At 35.0% G+C, this 15,617-nt stretch overlaps 1 protein-coding gene across 2 annotated transcripts in view; it reads right to left on the reverse strand.

Annotated features, from left to right (window-relative positions):
* SUZ12 (SUZ12 polycomb repressive complex 2 subunit) overlaps nucleotides 1-15,617 on the reverse strand; it is a 42,269-nt gene that overhangs the window by 17,016 nt on the left and 9,636 nt on the right. For both annotated transcript variants that reach the window (XM_008695574.2, XM_040641022.1), the window contains 4 exons: nucleotides 8,634-8,683; nucleotides 4,932-5,017; nucleotides 2,852-3,083; nucleotides 1,825-1,918 (listed from right to left, as the gene is read on the reverse strand). In XM_008695574.2, coding sequence (XP_008693796.2) covers nucleotides 1,825-1,918; nucleotides 2,852-3,083; nucleotides 4,932-5,017; nucleotides 8,634-8,683 — 462 coding nt within the window. The remainder of the gene's footprint in view (nucleotides 1-1,824; nucleotides 1,919-2,851; nucleotides 3,084-4,931; nucleotides 5,018-8,633; nucleotides 8,684-15,617) is intronic.

The following is a 15,617-nucleotide window of genomic DNA, read 5'->3' on the forward strand; positions in this document are numbered from 1 at the left end:
TTATTGTGGTGAGCACTGCAAAATGTACGGAATTGTTGGAGTCACTATGTTGTACACCTGAAAGGAATATCATGTGTCAACTATACTTCAATGTAAAAAAAAAAAAAGCAATATACAAATTATAATTAACAACAATAAAAAGTGTCACAAAAGGCATAAAGAAAAAGAGAAAACAAAGGGTTGGAGAACTTTCCCAAACAGGAGGAGACTGAATAGATCTGGCAATTTGCTACAGATCACAACCCTTGGGGTGGGGGTGGGACAGCTACAAGGGGCGTTATTGTGGTCGACAGGGGATAGTATGTGTTGTGTTACGCTGAAGGTCCTGAGTATGACAGGTGCATTGTGGTTATGAAGGAAACTGTCCTTGTTTTTAGGAGATACATACTGAAATGTTTAGGAGTGAAGAATGAAGTAGAGTGTCACGATCTAACTTTCAAATGGTTAAGCACAAGAATAAACTACACACTCACAAATAAGCAAATGTGATAAGATGTTAATGACTGATGAATCTAAGTGAAGGATATGTGGGTATTAATGATCCATCTATATTGTTTGACTTTTTTTATAATTTAGAATTTTTCAAAATAATCAGGGGGAAATTCTCCCATGGTTTCTACTTGGTACTTTCATTCATTAAATAGAAAGCAGTAAGGAATATGTTAATACATGTATAAGGCAGAAAGAATTTTAAAAAGAACACATCCACCCCCATGCTGCCTAAAATAGAACACTGACCAACATCAATGAAGCCCACCGTGTCACATCCTAGTTGCTTCTCCCATATGCATAACTACCATCTCCTAAAACACATTTCTATTGTTTCCCATTTAAATCTCTAACCTACAAATTTCCGACTTCAAAAAGACACTATATTGGTTTAATATACACTGATACAGTCTAATAGAAATACTAAGTGATTTCTCCTAAGACAATACAGCAATACAGTAGCCAGCATTTACGGCATTATTCCTAACCATCTTTGCTTTCCTATTAAAAGCCCTGTAACATTCTTTACCTGGTGGCTAATAAGCAACACTACTTTTTAAAGAGTAGTACTAATTGCTTTACTTGCCTCTTCCTCCTATGCCTAACAGTGAACTGTGTTAACTGCCAGCAAGAAGCCAGAAATAAGAACTCATGGCACATTCTCCGATCCTGTCAAAAAAGAATGCTGCCTTTGCCTCCTAGATATTCTTTTATTGGCACAAAGATGCTTCACTCCCCAGTGAAAAGACTAGAGAGATGATGACAAATCCAGGTGTTCTCTGCTACCCTACCCTGTGCCAAATGCACAGAGCCACATGATGACGACACACAGATTTCTTCCTTAATTTTTTAAGTAAATACATAACCTCAAGATTTGCACAGGGCCTACTTCATTCAGGTCTCTTTCAAATATTACCTTCTCTTAGACCTTTCTCTGCAAAACAAGCATTTATTCTCTTTTTCTTCACAGCACTCACCAATAGTGAGTTGATATACTTTTGGGGTGGTGGTGTCTGTTTCTTCCACTAGAAGTTAAGCCCCATAAAGGCAGGGATTTTGTTGCCTTTTCACTGCCTAGAACAGTGTCTCACAAAGAGCAGACACTCAGAAGTGACATGGCTAATAAACAATCTTAACTGAGCCATCTGAATAGCAACTCGTCCATGTTTATTGCTTTCTATGTGACAAAGAGAAAAATTCAGTATTTACAAACTTATTTTATCATTTTTAAGAATAAAGAGAAACAAAGGCAAAGAAATATCACCACTATATTATACTTCAGAATAAAAACATTTCTAGAACATTATGGGAACCTCACTTGTCCAACAACATTACCTGTTTTTATCAAATACTGTCATTTGTGCAACAAATGTCTTTTCCCCATCTTCACGATTTCGTTTTCTTCTAGCTGGAAGTTCTTCATTGACATCTGAATTTCACAAACATTTCTTATGAGTCAAATATTCAAACACAAAGGTCTTTTTTACAATATGGTCCCTTATCCCAAATTAGGTACAAATTATAATTAAGCTGTGGTATCATGTCCAGACTTAAGCTCCTCAAGTTTGTGTTTTACCATATGTGTATGTCCTTACTAGGAAAGGAGAAAAAAATCCTCACTTATGGTTACTTTTCAAAAACTTCAAAGGTACTTCAAAGACTCAAAGATTATTTCCCCAAAGGTGCCTCTCCACTGAACTTCACGTACACCTCTACTATACCGTTCATCATGGTGCTACAATGATTTATATCTATCTCTGCACTCCAGGTCAGCTTTTGTGAGCTTCTGGTGGATACGACTAACGTTTTAATGATCTTTGTATTCCCAGCACTTATATGTAGGCTGAATGATTACCTCAAGGGTAGATTCAGAACTTTTGGGAAGACAGAGGGATAGATACGTGATAAGCAAATATAATAAAATCTTACAGAATCTAAGCAGTGGGTAGACAGATGTTTACTATATAAAACTCTTTCGACAGTCATATACATATGAAATTTTTCACAATAAAATGTTGTGTGGTGGGGGGAGGAATGAATTCATTGTTTTGTTTGCCAAGAGACTAATCTGAAATACCAGTCTTCTCCATCCAGTGTTCAATATATATTTTTTTTACCATATGAAATACGTTTCCTCATGTAAAAATGAGAACTTTACAGATTAAATACCTAGTACAGCACAACAGCCAACCATTTAAGATCCAGGGTAATCTACCATAAAATTATCTCATCATACTGTAAAATATCTGCAAATAAAGGTCATCTCATGCCTTCAGAATGCATGCAATTTACTTCTAGTTCTGTACCATTTTCTTCCTTGGAAAAGCAAAGTTTAAAATAAAACTATTAAAATAAAAATTACCAATATTTTCATTGGTTTCTCCATTAATCATTCCATTAAACTCTCTTCTTCCCGGACGAGTCACTCTAAATAGCAATGAGTAAGACTTCACCATATGGCTGTTACTAGGTTCAAATTCATTACTGGAAACTGCAAGGGACGGGAAATTTCCAGGTTTTGTTTGATTGAGATCAGGATTCAAAGGCACCTGCTTTTTACCTGTAGGAACTTGCCTTATTGGACAACTTACATCCTGCAAAGGCAAAGATTATGAAATTATACTTATTTATGCATATGCAATTATGATAAGAATTATAATACAACTTACAATCACAGATACAGGAAACATGATTACCAAATGGCATGCTAAAATTCTAACCATACTTCTGAAAATTGTGATGAAACAAAAAGGAAATATGGAACAGCTATATCCCAAATATTTCTCCAATATAAGGATTTCTCCAATATAAGGAAAAAATGATACAGTATATCCAATATTTAGCCGATGATCATCTGAAATAGTTTTAAATTACAAATATGGGATTAAAACCATGCTTAAAATGTTAAGCTTATATAAATTAATAATCTTTTCCCTTAAATTTTCTATTTTAACAAAATAATTGATAGGACCATTAGAAATGAAAATAGACGATAATAAAAACACCACTCTCAACGTTATAAAATAGTAAATCTATGTATTTAAACGCTGCTTAATAGGAGCAATATTGTTCATCTTATGAATAATATTCTGTAATTATATAACTGGAGTTATGCTTAAATAGTTGAAAAACTGGAAGATGTGGAAGACCTTGTAACAAGATACTAGCTTTTCTTTGAAAACAGAATACATTCTTATTATATTAAAAAAAAATTCTACTCTACAAAAGAGTATAAAATGAGAAATATTTAAGTTTCCCCCATCCCCCCCTGGTCCTATACTACAGAGATGACTAATATTAGCAACTGGTTGTGTATATCCTTCTAAGCCAATGTTTACACCTATTATTTTTTTGAAACACAAAAAGGACACTATTAATTGTATTCACTTTTTTTTTTTTGCTTGAATCTTCAAGAATGTTCACATCACTACTTATCATGCATAGGATTGCACTGGAGTGGGGAATGGTATTTCTTAACTTTGAAGTTTTGAATATAAACTTATATTGTCGTCTCCTATCACCTTAGTCCACTCTGTATGAGTGCTTTAGTAGCGCTTAAGCCCTGTGTCATCTTACGATGATTTTGGAAGAACATCAACAACAGGAACCTCTATACAGATCATTCCTAATCTTAAAATACCCAAGGTCCTGAGGCTACTAAAAGTATATCTATTGGCTTTAGTGGGCTGCTGAGAAAATTTAACTATCATAACATGTGTTTCTGTGGTGAAATGATTTCACCTTATAAATAAAAATTTGAGGCAATGTATTAATACGTCAATGGCTAATAACACTGGCAACAGAATTTCTTTGCCTGAGAGTAGTGTTACATAAGGTAATCCTTCTGGGAAAAATTCTCACAGCCCTTATTTAAATTTCAATTGGTACAAATCGCTAAAAAGTAAGCTAAGAGACCAGAGTGGTAGGGAAGCATCTGAATGTATGTGCTAAGATGCTAAAAGATAGTTTCTAACCTTCATCGTCAAACTCCTATAATAGCAGAAGGTTTTATGCAGATACCTCAGCCAGCCCCGAAAAAAACAGGAAGATCTGGGAGGTTGGCAAAATAGGTTATCAATTTTATAATTCAGCCATCAACATATCTAAAAGCTTTCAAGGTTTGGGGTACCTCAGTGGCACAGTCGGTTGGGCATCCAACTTTTGGTTTCGGCTCAAGTTGTGATCTAGGGGCTGTGGGATGGATCCCTGCCTTGGGCTCCATGCTCTATGCTTGCTGCAGAGTCAGCTTGGGACTCTCTCACCCCCTCCCCTCTGCCCTTCTCCCCCACATGCGCACACGCACACTCTCTCTCTCTCAAATAAATAAATCTTGAAAGAAAGCAAGCGAGCTTTCAAAGTTTAAAAGCACAATATATATACATGAACATACTCAATTAAAAAATTATTCCACATAATCTACCAATATTGTGTTTATATGTTACCTTTCTTTTTTTATGGCAAACTTTCACAAGCAGGACTTCCAAGGTAACAGAATTTTGTTCATTTTCTGAGTTTTGTGATGGCTTATCTAAATAGAAAATCAATACTTTAAAAAATTTTTTAATATAAATATCGTACTCATTTTCCTAAGAAGTCTGGGAATTTCCAACAAAAAGACTTCCTATAATAAAGACTTCTCAGAAGTTTACTCATTTTTCCCCCAAACCAGTTCCAATTTGCAGCAAACTCTTTAAAAGCCTTTTAAAAAGTCATTTAAATAAACCTTTCACAATACAATTACCTTCCTACAATACTGTGATTTTTCTTTTGATTCAAATAAGACGTTCAATTATTTTAATTAATGTTAAAAACATTAAGTTATTATATGGCTATAAAGATTTAACATTTATGATAATTAGAGAATATAATAAACTTCTAGTCAAAAGTATTTCTGACAAATACAGTTAAAGCTTCTTGGCAGAAAGCACAAATGAAATATTCAAGACAGACAACCACACACAAAATAAACATTTAAAATTTTTTTCCTTCTCTCAAAATCTATTAGAAAAATTACTTAGCTTATGATACTCTTAAAATTGAACTAGTCACTATTATATATGCTTTATTTTGAATGCAAGGCATTATCAAACCAAAAAGTTCTTTGACTAGGATTTGTGATCAAAGGGATTAAAATAATGGATTTCTGATATAAAAGTTACATATACAACTATATTATTATTTCACAAGAAAGACAGCTAGTTTTTTACCTTTTCCCTAGAATTTCTCTAAAGCCTGAACAGGATAGCTAAATTTAGAATATTATTTACTACCCACCCAGGGGAGTCTCTCTTGGTTTACAAAGTTTGGGGATTTTAATTTTAAATAATAGTCTACATTCTTTGTATCAATTACCTAACAAAGGCTTTTGCAAATTAAGGTTCTAGAGTATTTCTCTGTAACTTACTTGTCTTTCATCCCAAAGGCATTATTAATAGTTCAAACTATTTAATCAATCATCACTAGGTTTCAATAATATATAAAACTACAACAGATGCATCCACAAACGTAAACAAAAATAAAATAATTTTCCTTCTGAGATTTTGGACAATGCTTTTTTTCTACTTAAAAACATTCTTCTTGGGGCGCCTGGGTGGCTCAGTCGTTAAGCGGCTGTCTTTGGCTCAGGTCATGATCCCAGGACCCTGGGATCAAGCCCCACATTGGGCTCCCCAATGGGCGGGGAGACTGCTTCTCCCTCTCCTGCCTGACGATCCCCCTACTTGTGCTCGCTCTCTCTGTGTCAAATAAATAAAATCTTTAAAACAAAACAAAGCATAAACATTCTTATGTAGGGTGTGCACATAAAATACATTTCAGTCAGTCTCTTTGAATGCTGTATTCAGGATAAAAAAGTAATACATGAAAAAAAATCCAGTATTTAAAATGCAGTAACAAAAATGCTTTCCAAACCATACTCACCATGAAAATAGTACCCTAATAATCTTTGTGTATTCATTCTAAGCAGTTTCAAGTAGTAATAGCTAAACAAAAGTCTTCATTTAAAAACAAAAGGAAAAAATAATCAGATTTTAGGGATCTTGTTGTTGGTTTTCTATCTTGATTTCTTAAAAATATTATTTCTTAAAAAAAAAAAAAAAACTACAAATATACCTTGATTAGACAAGAGAGGCAATATAGCTGCTTCTTCCCAACTTCCACTAATTTTCAAAGTTATAATGGGAAATTATTTTCTGGAAACAGAAGTATCAACAGAGTTTACTTTCTCATATACTTCAGTAACATCAAGAAAAAATAAAAACTGCAAGTGAAGTTGAGCAATTCTGAACTCTATGTATTTTGTCATGTAGACAGGAAAAAAGTTTAATCAGACTACTCTCCAATTAATTTCAACTAATTCAAGTAAAATTAATCCAACTTAAATATTAATCAAGTAACAATAGTCAATTAATATCCATCATCAATTTCAGTTATGGATAACTTACATGGGTTTTACGTAAGTCCCTGGGAACAAAGGGCTAACGAACCTATAAAATTCAAACTATAAGCTTTAAAGTATTAGAGTCCATTGTTCTTTTAAAAGTACGAAAGAAAACCAAGAATAAGGCATGATTAGAAATAAAGACTCTATAAGATGATTGTAAAACTAATTTAGGAAAAAAACATAAAAATGCTACTCAGTTTACTTCTATATAAAAATGGATCAGATCTAAGGCAAAACCAGAAGTAAAGTTACATTAGCTAATAGAGATATGACCAGATTTCAAACTTCTTACATAAAAAACCTGACTAGTTATCAAACTGTTCTAATATAACCATATTATTAATAAACTTTGTTTCTTACTAAACAATACCAAGGATGGTGATCTTGACAAGTTTCTTAAAAAGATTTCATTCCATTACACAATAATTAAAGATGGATGAAGTCAAGTAGCATTTTATCCATTTTGAAACCAACTGAAAGTTTACCTAGCATGCTTTTACCTCTTTTAATGAAGTAACATTTAAGACTATATACTTTTCTTTGTAAAATATCTAACATATTGATATATATCATTGGTAGCAGTGGTTGTTTCTATTGTTTTATTACCGTATTTAAAAAGAAAAATACGATGCAATACCATCAACCAAAAATGTTCATGCAGAAAGAATTCTACTCAGGGGACTCTTCCCCTATTTCAGTTCTAAGACAATTTAAAGTCCAAAAAATATTGGAAATAAAAAATAGCAAAATCTAAGAAATTTAATTGTATTGAAAAGATTTTCTCATTATTTTCTAGTTATAATCTCTGGAAAGATGATGGCTCTGAGTTGAGTGAGATAATGTTATATAGCTTTTTTTTTTTTTATATATATATCAACAGTGTCCTAAAAAGTATGGTTTATTAGAGTAAGAGTTGGAATTTCATTTTAGATATAAGCCACATGCAGCAAACATTTACCTTCAAGACACTGAATGATTTTAACAATTTCAAAATCTACTTAAAATTTAAATGGCTAGGGGCGCCTGGGTGGCACAGCGGTTAAGCGTCTGCCTTCGGCTCAGGGCGTGATCCCTGCGTTGTGGGATCGAGCCCCACATCAGGCTCTTCTGCTATGAGCCTGCTTCTTCCTCTCCCACTCCCCCTGCTGTGTTCCCTCTCTTGCTGGCTGTCTCTATCTCTGTCGAATAAATAAAAATAAAATCTTTAAAAAAAAAAAATTTAAATGGCTAGCAGGAAAGCAGTAAGGTTTTATGTACACAGTCCACCTACAAAAGCATTTAAGCCAGTTTCTCAAAATTTGTTCCTCAAACAACCTATTTCTGAATTATCTTGGTGCTTTATTAAAATGCAGATGCCTAAGCTGTATCAAAAACCTACTAGATCCAACTCTTTGTCCAGATATATATATTTTAAACAAACTGCCAAAACATTTCTACATACACAAAATTTAAGAACCACTACTTTTAAAGTTTAAACAGGTACAAGTTACATCTTCCACATCCCATTATCGACCACATAAAGCAATAACTGAAATAGCTGGAGAAGTCAACTAAAGAGAAATTGAATTATTAGAATTGACATTTTTTCCACTAAGTATAATCTTATAAATTAGCACATACACACACACAAAAATAATTTTTTTTTAAATTTACAAAGCATTTTGTTGTTAGAAGGCCAATATATTTACTTTTAAGTACATACCATTTTTGTGGAAGAAACCAGTAAATGTAAGCTGCAGATGGGCTGACAAGCTAAAAAAAACACACACAAAAAAAACAAAAAATGTATCACTTTAATGCTCTATAGTAAAAATAGCCCTAAACTTTAAAAAAAATAACAATGAAATCAAAGTTACTTCAGCTAATTTATAATGTCTGATCTTATTCTTAACTCTGTACAAGCCCATGACTCTACACATTGTCTATATACATAAAAACAAAACAGAACAACACAACACACAAAAACACCAAAGCAGTAAGTCAGAAAAAACCAAATTACCAAATGAGGGACAAGATTATTTACTGTGCTTTAGTACTCTACCTATAAAATGCGGACACATTTAGTCAAAAGAAAATTTTGATAAGAATAACTGAGTTCATGCAAAAGTGTCTGACTATTTTAAAGCTATGGAAATTCAATCTCCTAACAAATGATACGGAACCATCACTTTCTTCTTCCATTAGGGGTGAAATATACAATTATAGACCTGCTATAGATTGGTAATTTATTGTTTCAACATGTCATTTTCATTTAGTTTTAGAAGCAGTGGAAAAGGAAACATAAATTATATTGATCCTTTTGTTTTGAAAATTATCAACAACGGAAAAACTATTACGAGGAGATAGAATAAACAGAAACATTCATAGACTTTTGTAGTACCTTTAAACTGCAAAAGAGAGCAATCAGTTAATTAGAAACCATTCGCAACTTTCTAGAACACAGTTTTTGTCGTGTGATACAGACAGACACCAGATTATAGAGGGCTAGACAGAACGGATGTTGGGGGAATGGAAGCAATACTGATTCCTTACTCAAAAAATGTACTAGTGTAAAAGGCAATAAGGTGACAATCTAGTGATTCTTATAATCGGAAAGAGTGAGGCAAGAGAGTTTTAAGGAGCGAATAATGATTGAAAACAAGGACATATTATAAAGAAGTTAGCTCTATAACTCTGCCCAGGATTCCTCCCTTTCTTAGAGAAGAGGACAGTGATCCTTCAACAGAAGATGTGAGGATGCCTCTATCTTCTTACTGAGGTAAGCCATGAAACTGTATGCTAAAAAACTACAGGGTGGGGATCTCAAAGGGCATTTCCAGAACAGTACTAAGAAAACTATGCTAGGGTATCAGTAGAGGACAAAATGACTATGGAAGAGTAGAAATGGAAGGATCCAAGCAGTTTCGAAAGCATAAATATGAGAGAAAACGAAGAACTATAACTTAAGCAGCAACAAAATAAAAACAGTACACAATGGGATTCTTGAAAACAGGTAATTCATGTATAGTACTTTCTGACATGTATCGGATATATTTTTAAAACACATAAGAGTGGGGAAGAGGAGGGCTGACCATAAAAGGGGCATGAGGAAATTTTTAGGAATCTTTATCTTGATTGTGGTGGTTGTTGCCTATGTGCAGTTGTGCAAATTTAGAACTATACACCAAAGAGACTGAATCTAATGGTATATAATTCATACCTCAAAAAAAAGTACATTAAAGGGACAGAGTAGAAGCCCAAAGGAATTTTTCAAGATTATGGAAGCATTCTATATTTTGATCATAGTTATGGTTATGTAAGTGTATACATATGTCAAAACTCTTAACTATATACTTAAGGTGTGTGCATTTTACTGAATGTTAGTTATACCCAAAGCTGATTTTAAAAAGTGTATCTGCCATCTACAAAATCTACATGCCATTTTACTAAAAGATAACTAGTGTTCTCCTATAAAAATAGCTCCATAAATGTCACCTTACAAAGCAGAATTAGCAAAACTCCAAAACATAGCCGAACACAAAGAGGAATATCCTATAATTTCCTTCCACATGTTAGAAGATAATCCATTAGTCACAACCAATCTATCCAATTCTTAATTGCTTGAGTTAAACCTACATACCAAGGCCAGGTTAATTTTCTTAAAACCCCATTCTGAATGTATCATTCCTCTCTCCAAATTTTCCAATGGGCCCCTAAATGCCAAATCTTTTGTCTAATTGCTGTCTGTAATATGGTTCCCATTTCTTTTTCATCTCCACTAAAGTCCCACACAGGAAAACAGGTCAGAATGGTAAAACAGACAGAAAAATCTACATTTAAATTCTGGCTCCAGTTAGTAGATGTGACGTGGTATCTATAAAATGAGGAAATGACCTCTCTTAAGATTGTGAGGCTTGCATAAAGTACTCTCTCCCTCTTCTACAATGGCCCCATCCCCAACCATCCCAGAGCTTAATGATCACAGCTTAATCTCAAGTATTTGTATTTACCACTTTTTTGTCACACATACATTATCTTTTGAGACAATCTTTTTATTACATCAGTGTCCCTAGCACCTATCAGTGTCTTACAGAAAGGCACTCAACAAATACTTTTCAGAAGAAGAGCAATGTCCTCCCCGAGTAAGATTTTTTTGTTTTTATATTAAACTCTATGTCCAACATGGGGCTCGAACTCATGACCCTGAGATCAGAGTCACATGCTCTACCAACTGAGGCAGCCAGGCTCCCCTAGAGTAACAGATTTTTAAGGTCAGGGATCATGACCCATTACACTGTAGTGCTTATGGTATTATTTACATTGTTTTTATAGAAAATGTGGTTCTAAGTTCCAACTCTGAAATGCCAGAAGCATCTTGCACTGATCTACCCCAGAAAATATTTTAAATTAGTGTTACTCAACATGTGGTCTGCAAACTGAGGTCATCAGGGAAACTTGTTACCATTCCACAACAAGGCAAGAAACTGGGAGTAAGACTTAATCACTTACGGAAATTTAACATTGCCATAATATCCTCCAAGCTTGTGATCAGTAAGTATATTTACAAAAACATCGATCTATGAAAGATTGAAAATTAAATACAAAAAGGTTCTTCACCACAGGTGGTTTGAGGCAGTTTTAAATGGTACATTTTAAGTTAAATGAGATATGAAGCACATTCAGCTATCATTCTAACATCGTTCCTTTAAGAAAAGGAATTCCAAATTTCAATTAACCAACTTAAAAAATAACTTTGTGAATGTGATTTGCTACGCACAATTTCCCCTCTAACTCCCCCTCCTAAAAGTAAACATTCTAATATGCACCTAGAATAAAATATAACAATGACGCCCAGTTTCTCTCTTCCATAGGTGGCTTTATTCAAGAAAAAAGGCAATTTTCTTTCCCTCCCTGGTTTACCCTCTTCCCTCTCTTAGTGGCTGTATCCACATCTTGATTGTTAAGCTAAATCAGAATGGAAGGCAAAGAAACATGTAGGATGGGTCAGGTCTATTTGGTTTGAGGCTGCACGTGACCTAACTTAATCAGGATCAGATACCTGAGTAAGGATTTGGTTCATCTTTATGATATGCTCCCCATCCATAACTCCTGAGGAAGCAAGCAATGGGGCAAGAGGAAACTAGATGAGGAATTTGAAATTTTGAGGTAAGATTTCAAGCATAAACATCTAACGATTCAAAAGCTGTCCGCAGAATGAAATTAATTTAAACTCATAACGGACTAACATTGAGATGACATTCATGTAGGAAACTCAAATTTTAAGAATAGCCAGATCTCACTGAAGGACAGAGATTTTATGCTGGAAAGAGACTAAGATTAGTGCCTCTAATTTGTGCACATTAATCTAATAGTGGCAGATGTAAGGCTTCATTTCTAGAGTTATGGCCTCATAATAAAATGATAAGCTATTTGGCATCTACACTGTTAGAAGTTAGTTACCCAACTTTTCTTACACATTTAATGCTATCATGTATAAAACTGTGAAATTGGTGACTACATCAAGCCCATTATTCTGGGAATCCAGGGTCTCTTCTGAGGTTCAGACACAAGGATGGGAACACTTTATAATGAGAAGATAAAGTTGAATGAGGGGAGGGAGTCCTTTACAAAATAAATAAATTCCCTTCTAGAAGTATAGCAGACAAAACATAAAGTAAACCCAAAGAGTATACAAGGAGAAACATCTTAAAAATTTGTTCTTAAACACTTAGATTTTAAGACTCAGATATGCTCAGTAGCAACTGATAAGGCACCTTCAGGAGTTAAGTATGTGAAAAGAATCTATGGCCCAGGTACTGAAAGAGGAACTAAAACTCAAACATGAAAAGATGCTGATTTGAAAATAACTTCAAAACCTGTAGCCAATACAAGACTGTTAAGAGAAAGGGGAGAAACACATCAGATTTATTAATGGTGGAAAAGACATACAATTGAGTTAAGAAGCCAACTTAAGTTTTAAAAATGCAGCTAAATCTACAAAAGAGAAAGGTAGGGAAACACCATTAATTCAATATATCTATTTAAAGTATTTTATGGCTGGGACACCTGGGTGGCTCAGCCGTTAAGCGTCTGCCTTCGGCTCAGGTCATGATCCCAGGGTCCTGGGATCGAGCCCCGCATCAGGCTCCTTGCTCGGCGGGAAGCCTGCTTCCCCCTCTCCCACTCCCCTTGCTTGTGTTCCCTCTCTCGCTGTCTCTCTCTGTCAAATAATTAAATAAAATCTTAAAAAAAAAAAAGTATTTTATGGCTTTCTTGGGATAAAGACCAACATCCTTAAACAGCCTATAAGGCTCTGCATTATCTGGCCATGGTCATCTGTTCTAGCCTTAGCCACTCTCCTTACTTTTTCTGTTGGCCTCAAATGACATATCTATGATACTCCCTTTACTTAGAATCACCTATCTGTTCACCCTCTCAGTCCCCATTTTACTTCTATATCCATCTTTTATATCTCAGCTCATTTTTCTAAGGAAGCCCTACCTGACCATCCACCACTATTCCCAAATCCAACATCTCAAACAAGAGCTGGATCACCTGCTTCATACATTCAGTTTCCCTATATTTTTCTTTCTTAGCAATTATTTTACAACTGTACATACTATACATTTATATCTTTTTCCTCCATAAAGGCAAGGTCTTCATCTGTTTTGCTTACCATTATATCCCCTGGGACGAGGATAGTTTTAGACCTGGTACACTAAGAAAACTGGAACCTCAGGAAAAAAAAAATAGATCTGGATTTCTTTATACAAAGATGCTTAGAAAAGAAAGATTACTAATTCAAAAGCTTAGGTGGTCGGGGCGCCTGGGTGGCTCAGTCGTTAAGCGTCTGCCTTCGGCTCGGGGTGTGATCCTGGCGTTCTGGGATCGAGCCCCGCATCAGGCTCCTCTGCTGGAAGCCTGCTTCTTCCTCTCCCACTCCCCCTGCCTGTGTCCCCTCTCTCGCTGGCTGTCTCTATCTCTGTCAAATAAATAAAAACTCTTAAAAAAAAAAAAAGTTTAGGTAGTAACAACAATAAGAAGCGATGAAAAGCAATTTATGTTATCAATCTACTAAAACACTGGCTTGAAAACGTCCCTAGTAAAGTACTAGTTCTGGTATCTTTTGAGGGGATTTCTCCAGCTGCTAACAGAGGACCAGGAATGGATGATGATTAAGGGGAAGAGAAAGGAAACATTTTGCTTTTCATTTGACCCAAATACTTTTGCAAGCAACTCCAATTTGGAAATCCCTTCATGCTCCTTTCAGCCAGTGGACGTGCACTTAGAAGTCAAAGGAGTTTGGACTACAGAATTCCAAAACTGGTAGTACTAACAGCACAAAAGACGCCTGGGATCCTGCTCTTATAGAAAACTAAAGACCAGAGATTTATTCCAGTAAGCCATAGTACTTGGTCAAAACCCAAAATAAATTCAAAACCCACAATAAATTGGAGTGCCAGAAATAAGAACTAAAGAGGACAGAATATAAGGAATTATGTCAGACATTCTAAAAAGAAAATAAAGATATTTTAAATATACTCCATCATACCAAAAAAGCAAGGAGAAACAGCAAGAAAAACTTGAGACTAAAGGTACAACCACTATGAATTTCTAACATCCGCTAATAGGTATGGAGAATCCCAGAAGCCATTCTTTATGAAAACAATTTTTTTTTAAAGATTTATTTGTCAGAGAAAGTGAGAGAGAGAGCGTGCAAGCACAAGCAGGGGGAGCAGCAGGCTCCCTGATAAGAAGCCCAATGTGGGACTCAATCCCGGGACTCTGGGATCATGACCTGAGCTGAAGGCAGATGCTTAACAGACTGAGCCACCCAGGAATCCCAAGAAAAGAAACAATCTTCAAGGACAGTAGGATTTATTACTGAGGGAGGGTTACAAATATCAAATATGGCCTATTGCCATGAATTGACTGACATCTTAAAGATTTTTCTCCCCATCAGCTGCTTCCCCTATGTTCTGCCAGTATCTGTGACTACTAAAGACAACTGCAGATCTAGAATATAAATAATAAAAGATCCTCAAACACCAACTTCATCTTGCACAGATAATGCTGGGAATTTGGTTTGGTTTCTAAGTTACCACAAATGACATAAATAAGTCAGGCAGTTCATTGTTCTAACTTTGCAGCTGTAGTACTACAGTATTTGTGTATCTTGATATTCCCCTAAACTTTGGAGAATGAAATACATGGGATTTGCGAGTAGAGATATTACAACTTTGGAAGTGCTGTAAGAACGTGAGTTCCAATGGAAGACTCCCAGACTACCACTGTTGAACAAATCCAGGATCCAACTAAACTAAGATCTGTCTGAGATGGTACAGAATAAAAAATAGAAATGGAAGACAGATACGTTTTTGTATATGATTTAACTTGTACTAATTAATGTCAAGGAAAAACAAAGACTAATTTTGTTCTAAGAGAACTTGACCACAGATTTTACGAAGTTTTATAGTGCTGGCATGACATATTGGTGTCTAGGGAACTTCTTACAATGCTATGTGATAAGTTTAATGGAACAACAGGATCATGCCTAATTTGAGATGAGAAATACATTGAAGTAATTTAATAATATGGAGCCTTGGGGGTAAACTTAAAGCGAAGCAATCTCCCAATTTATTTTAGTGTCTCTGGCAGTGATACAGACATTCATAAAGATCTTGGGCGGGGGGGGGGGGGGGGGGGG

This window comes from Ursus maritimus, unplaced genomic scaffold (assembly GCF_017311325.1).
Source record: "Ursus maritimus isolate PB19 unplaced genomic scaffold, ASM1731132v1 scaffold_24, whole genome shotgun sequence".
In the NCBI taxonomy this organism is placed as follows: Eukaryota; Metazoa; Chordata; class Mammalia; order Carnivora; family Ursidae; genus Ursus; species Ursus maritimus.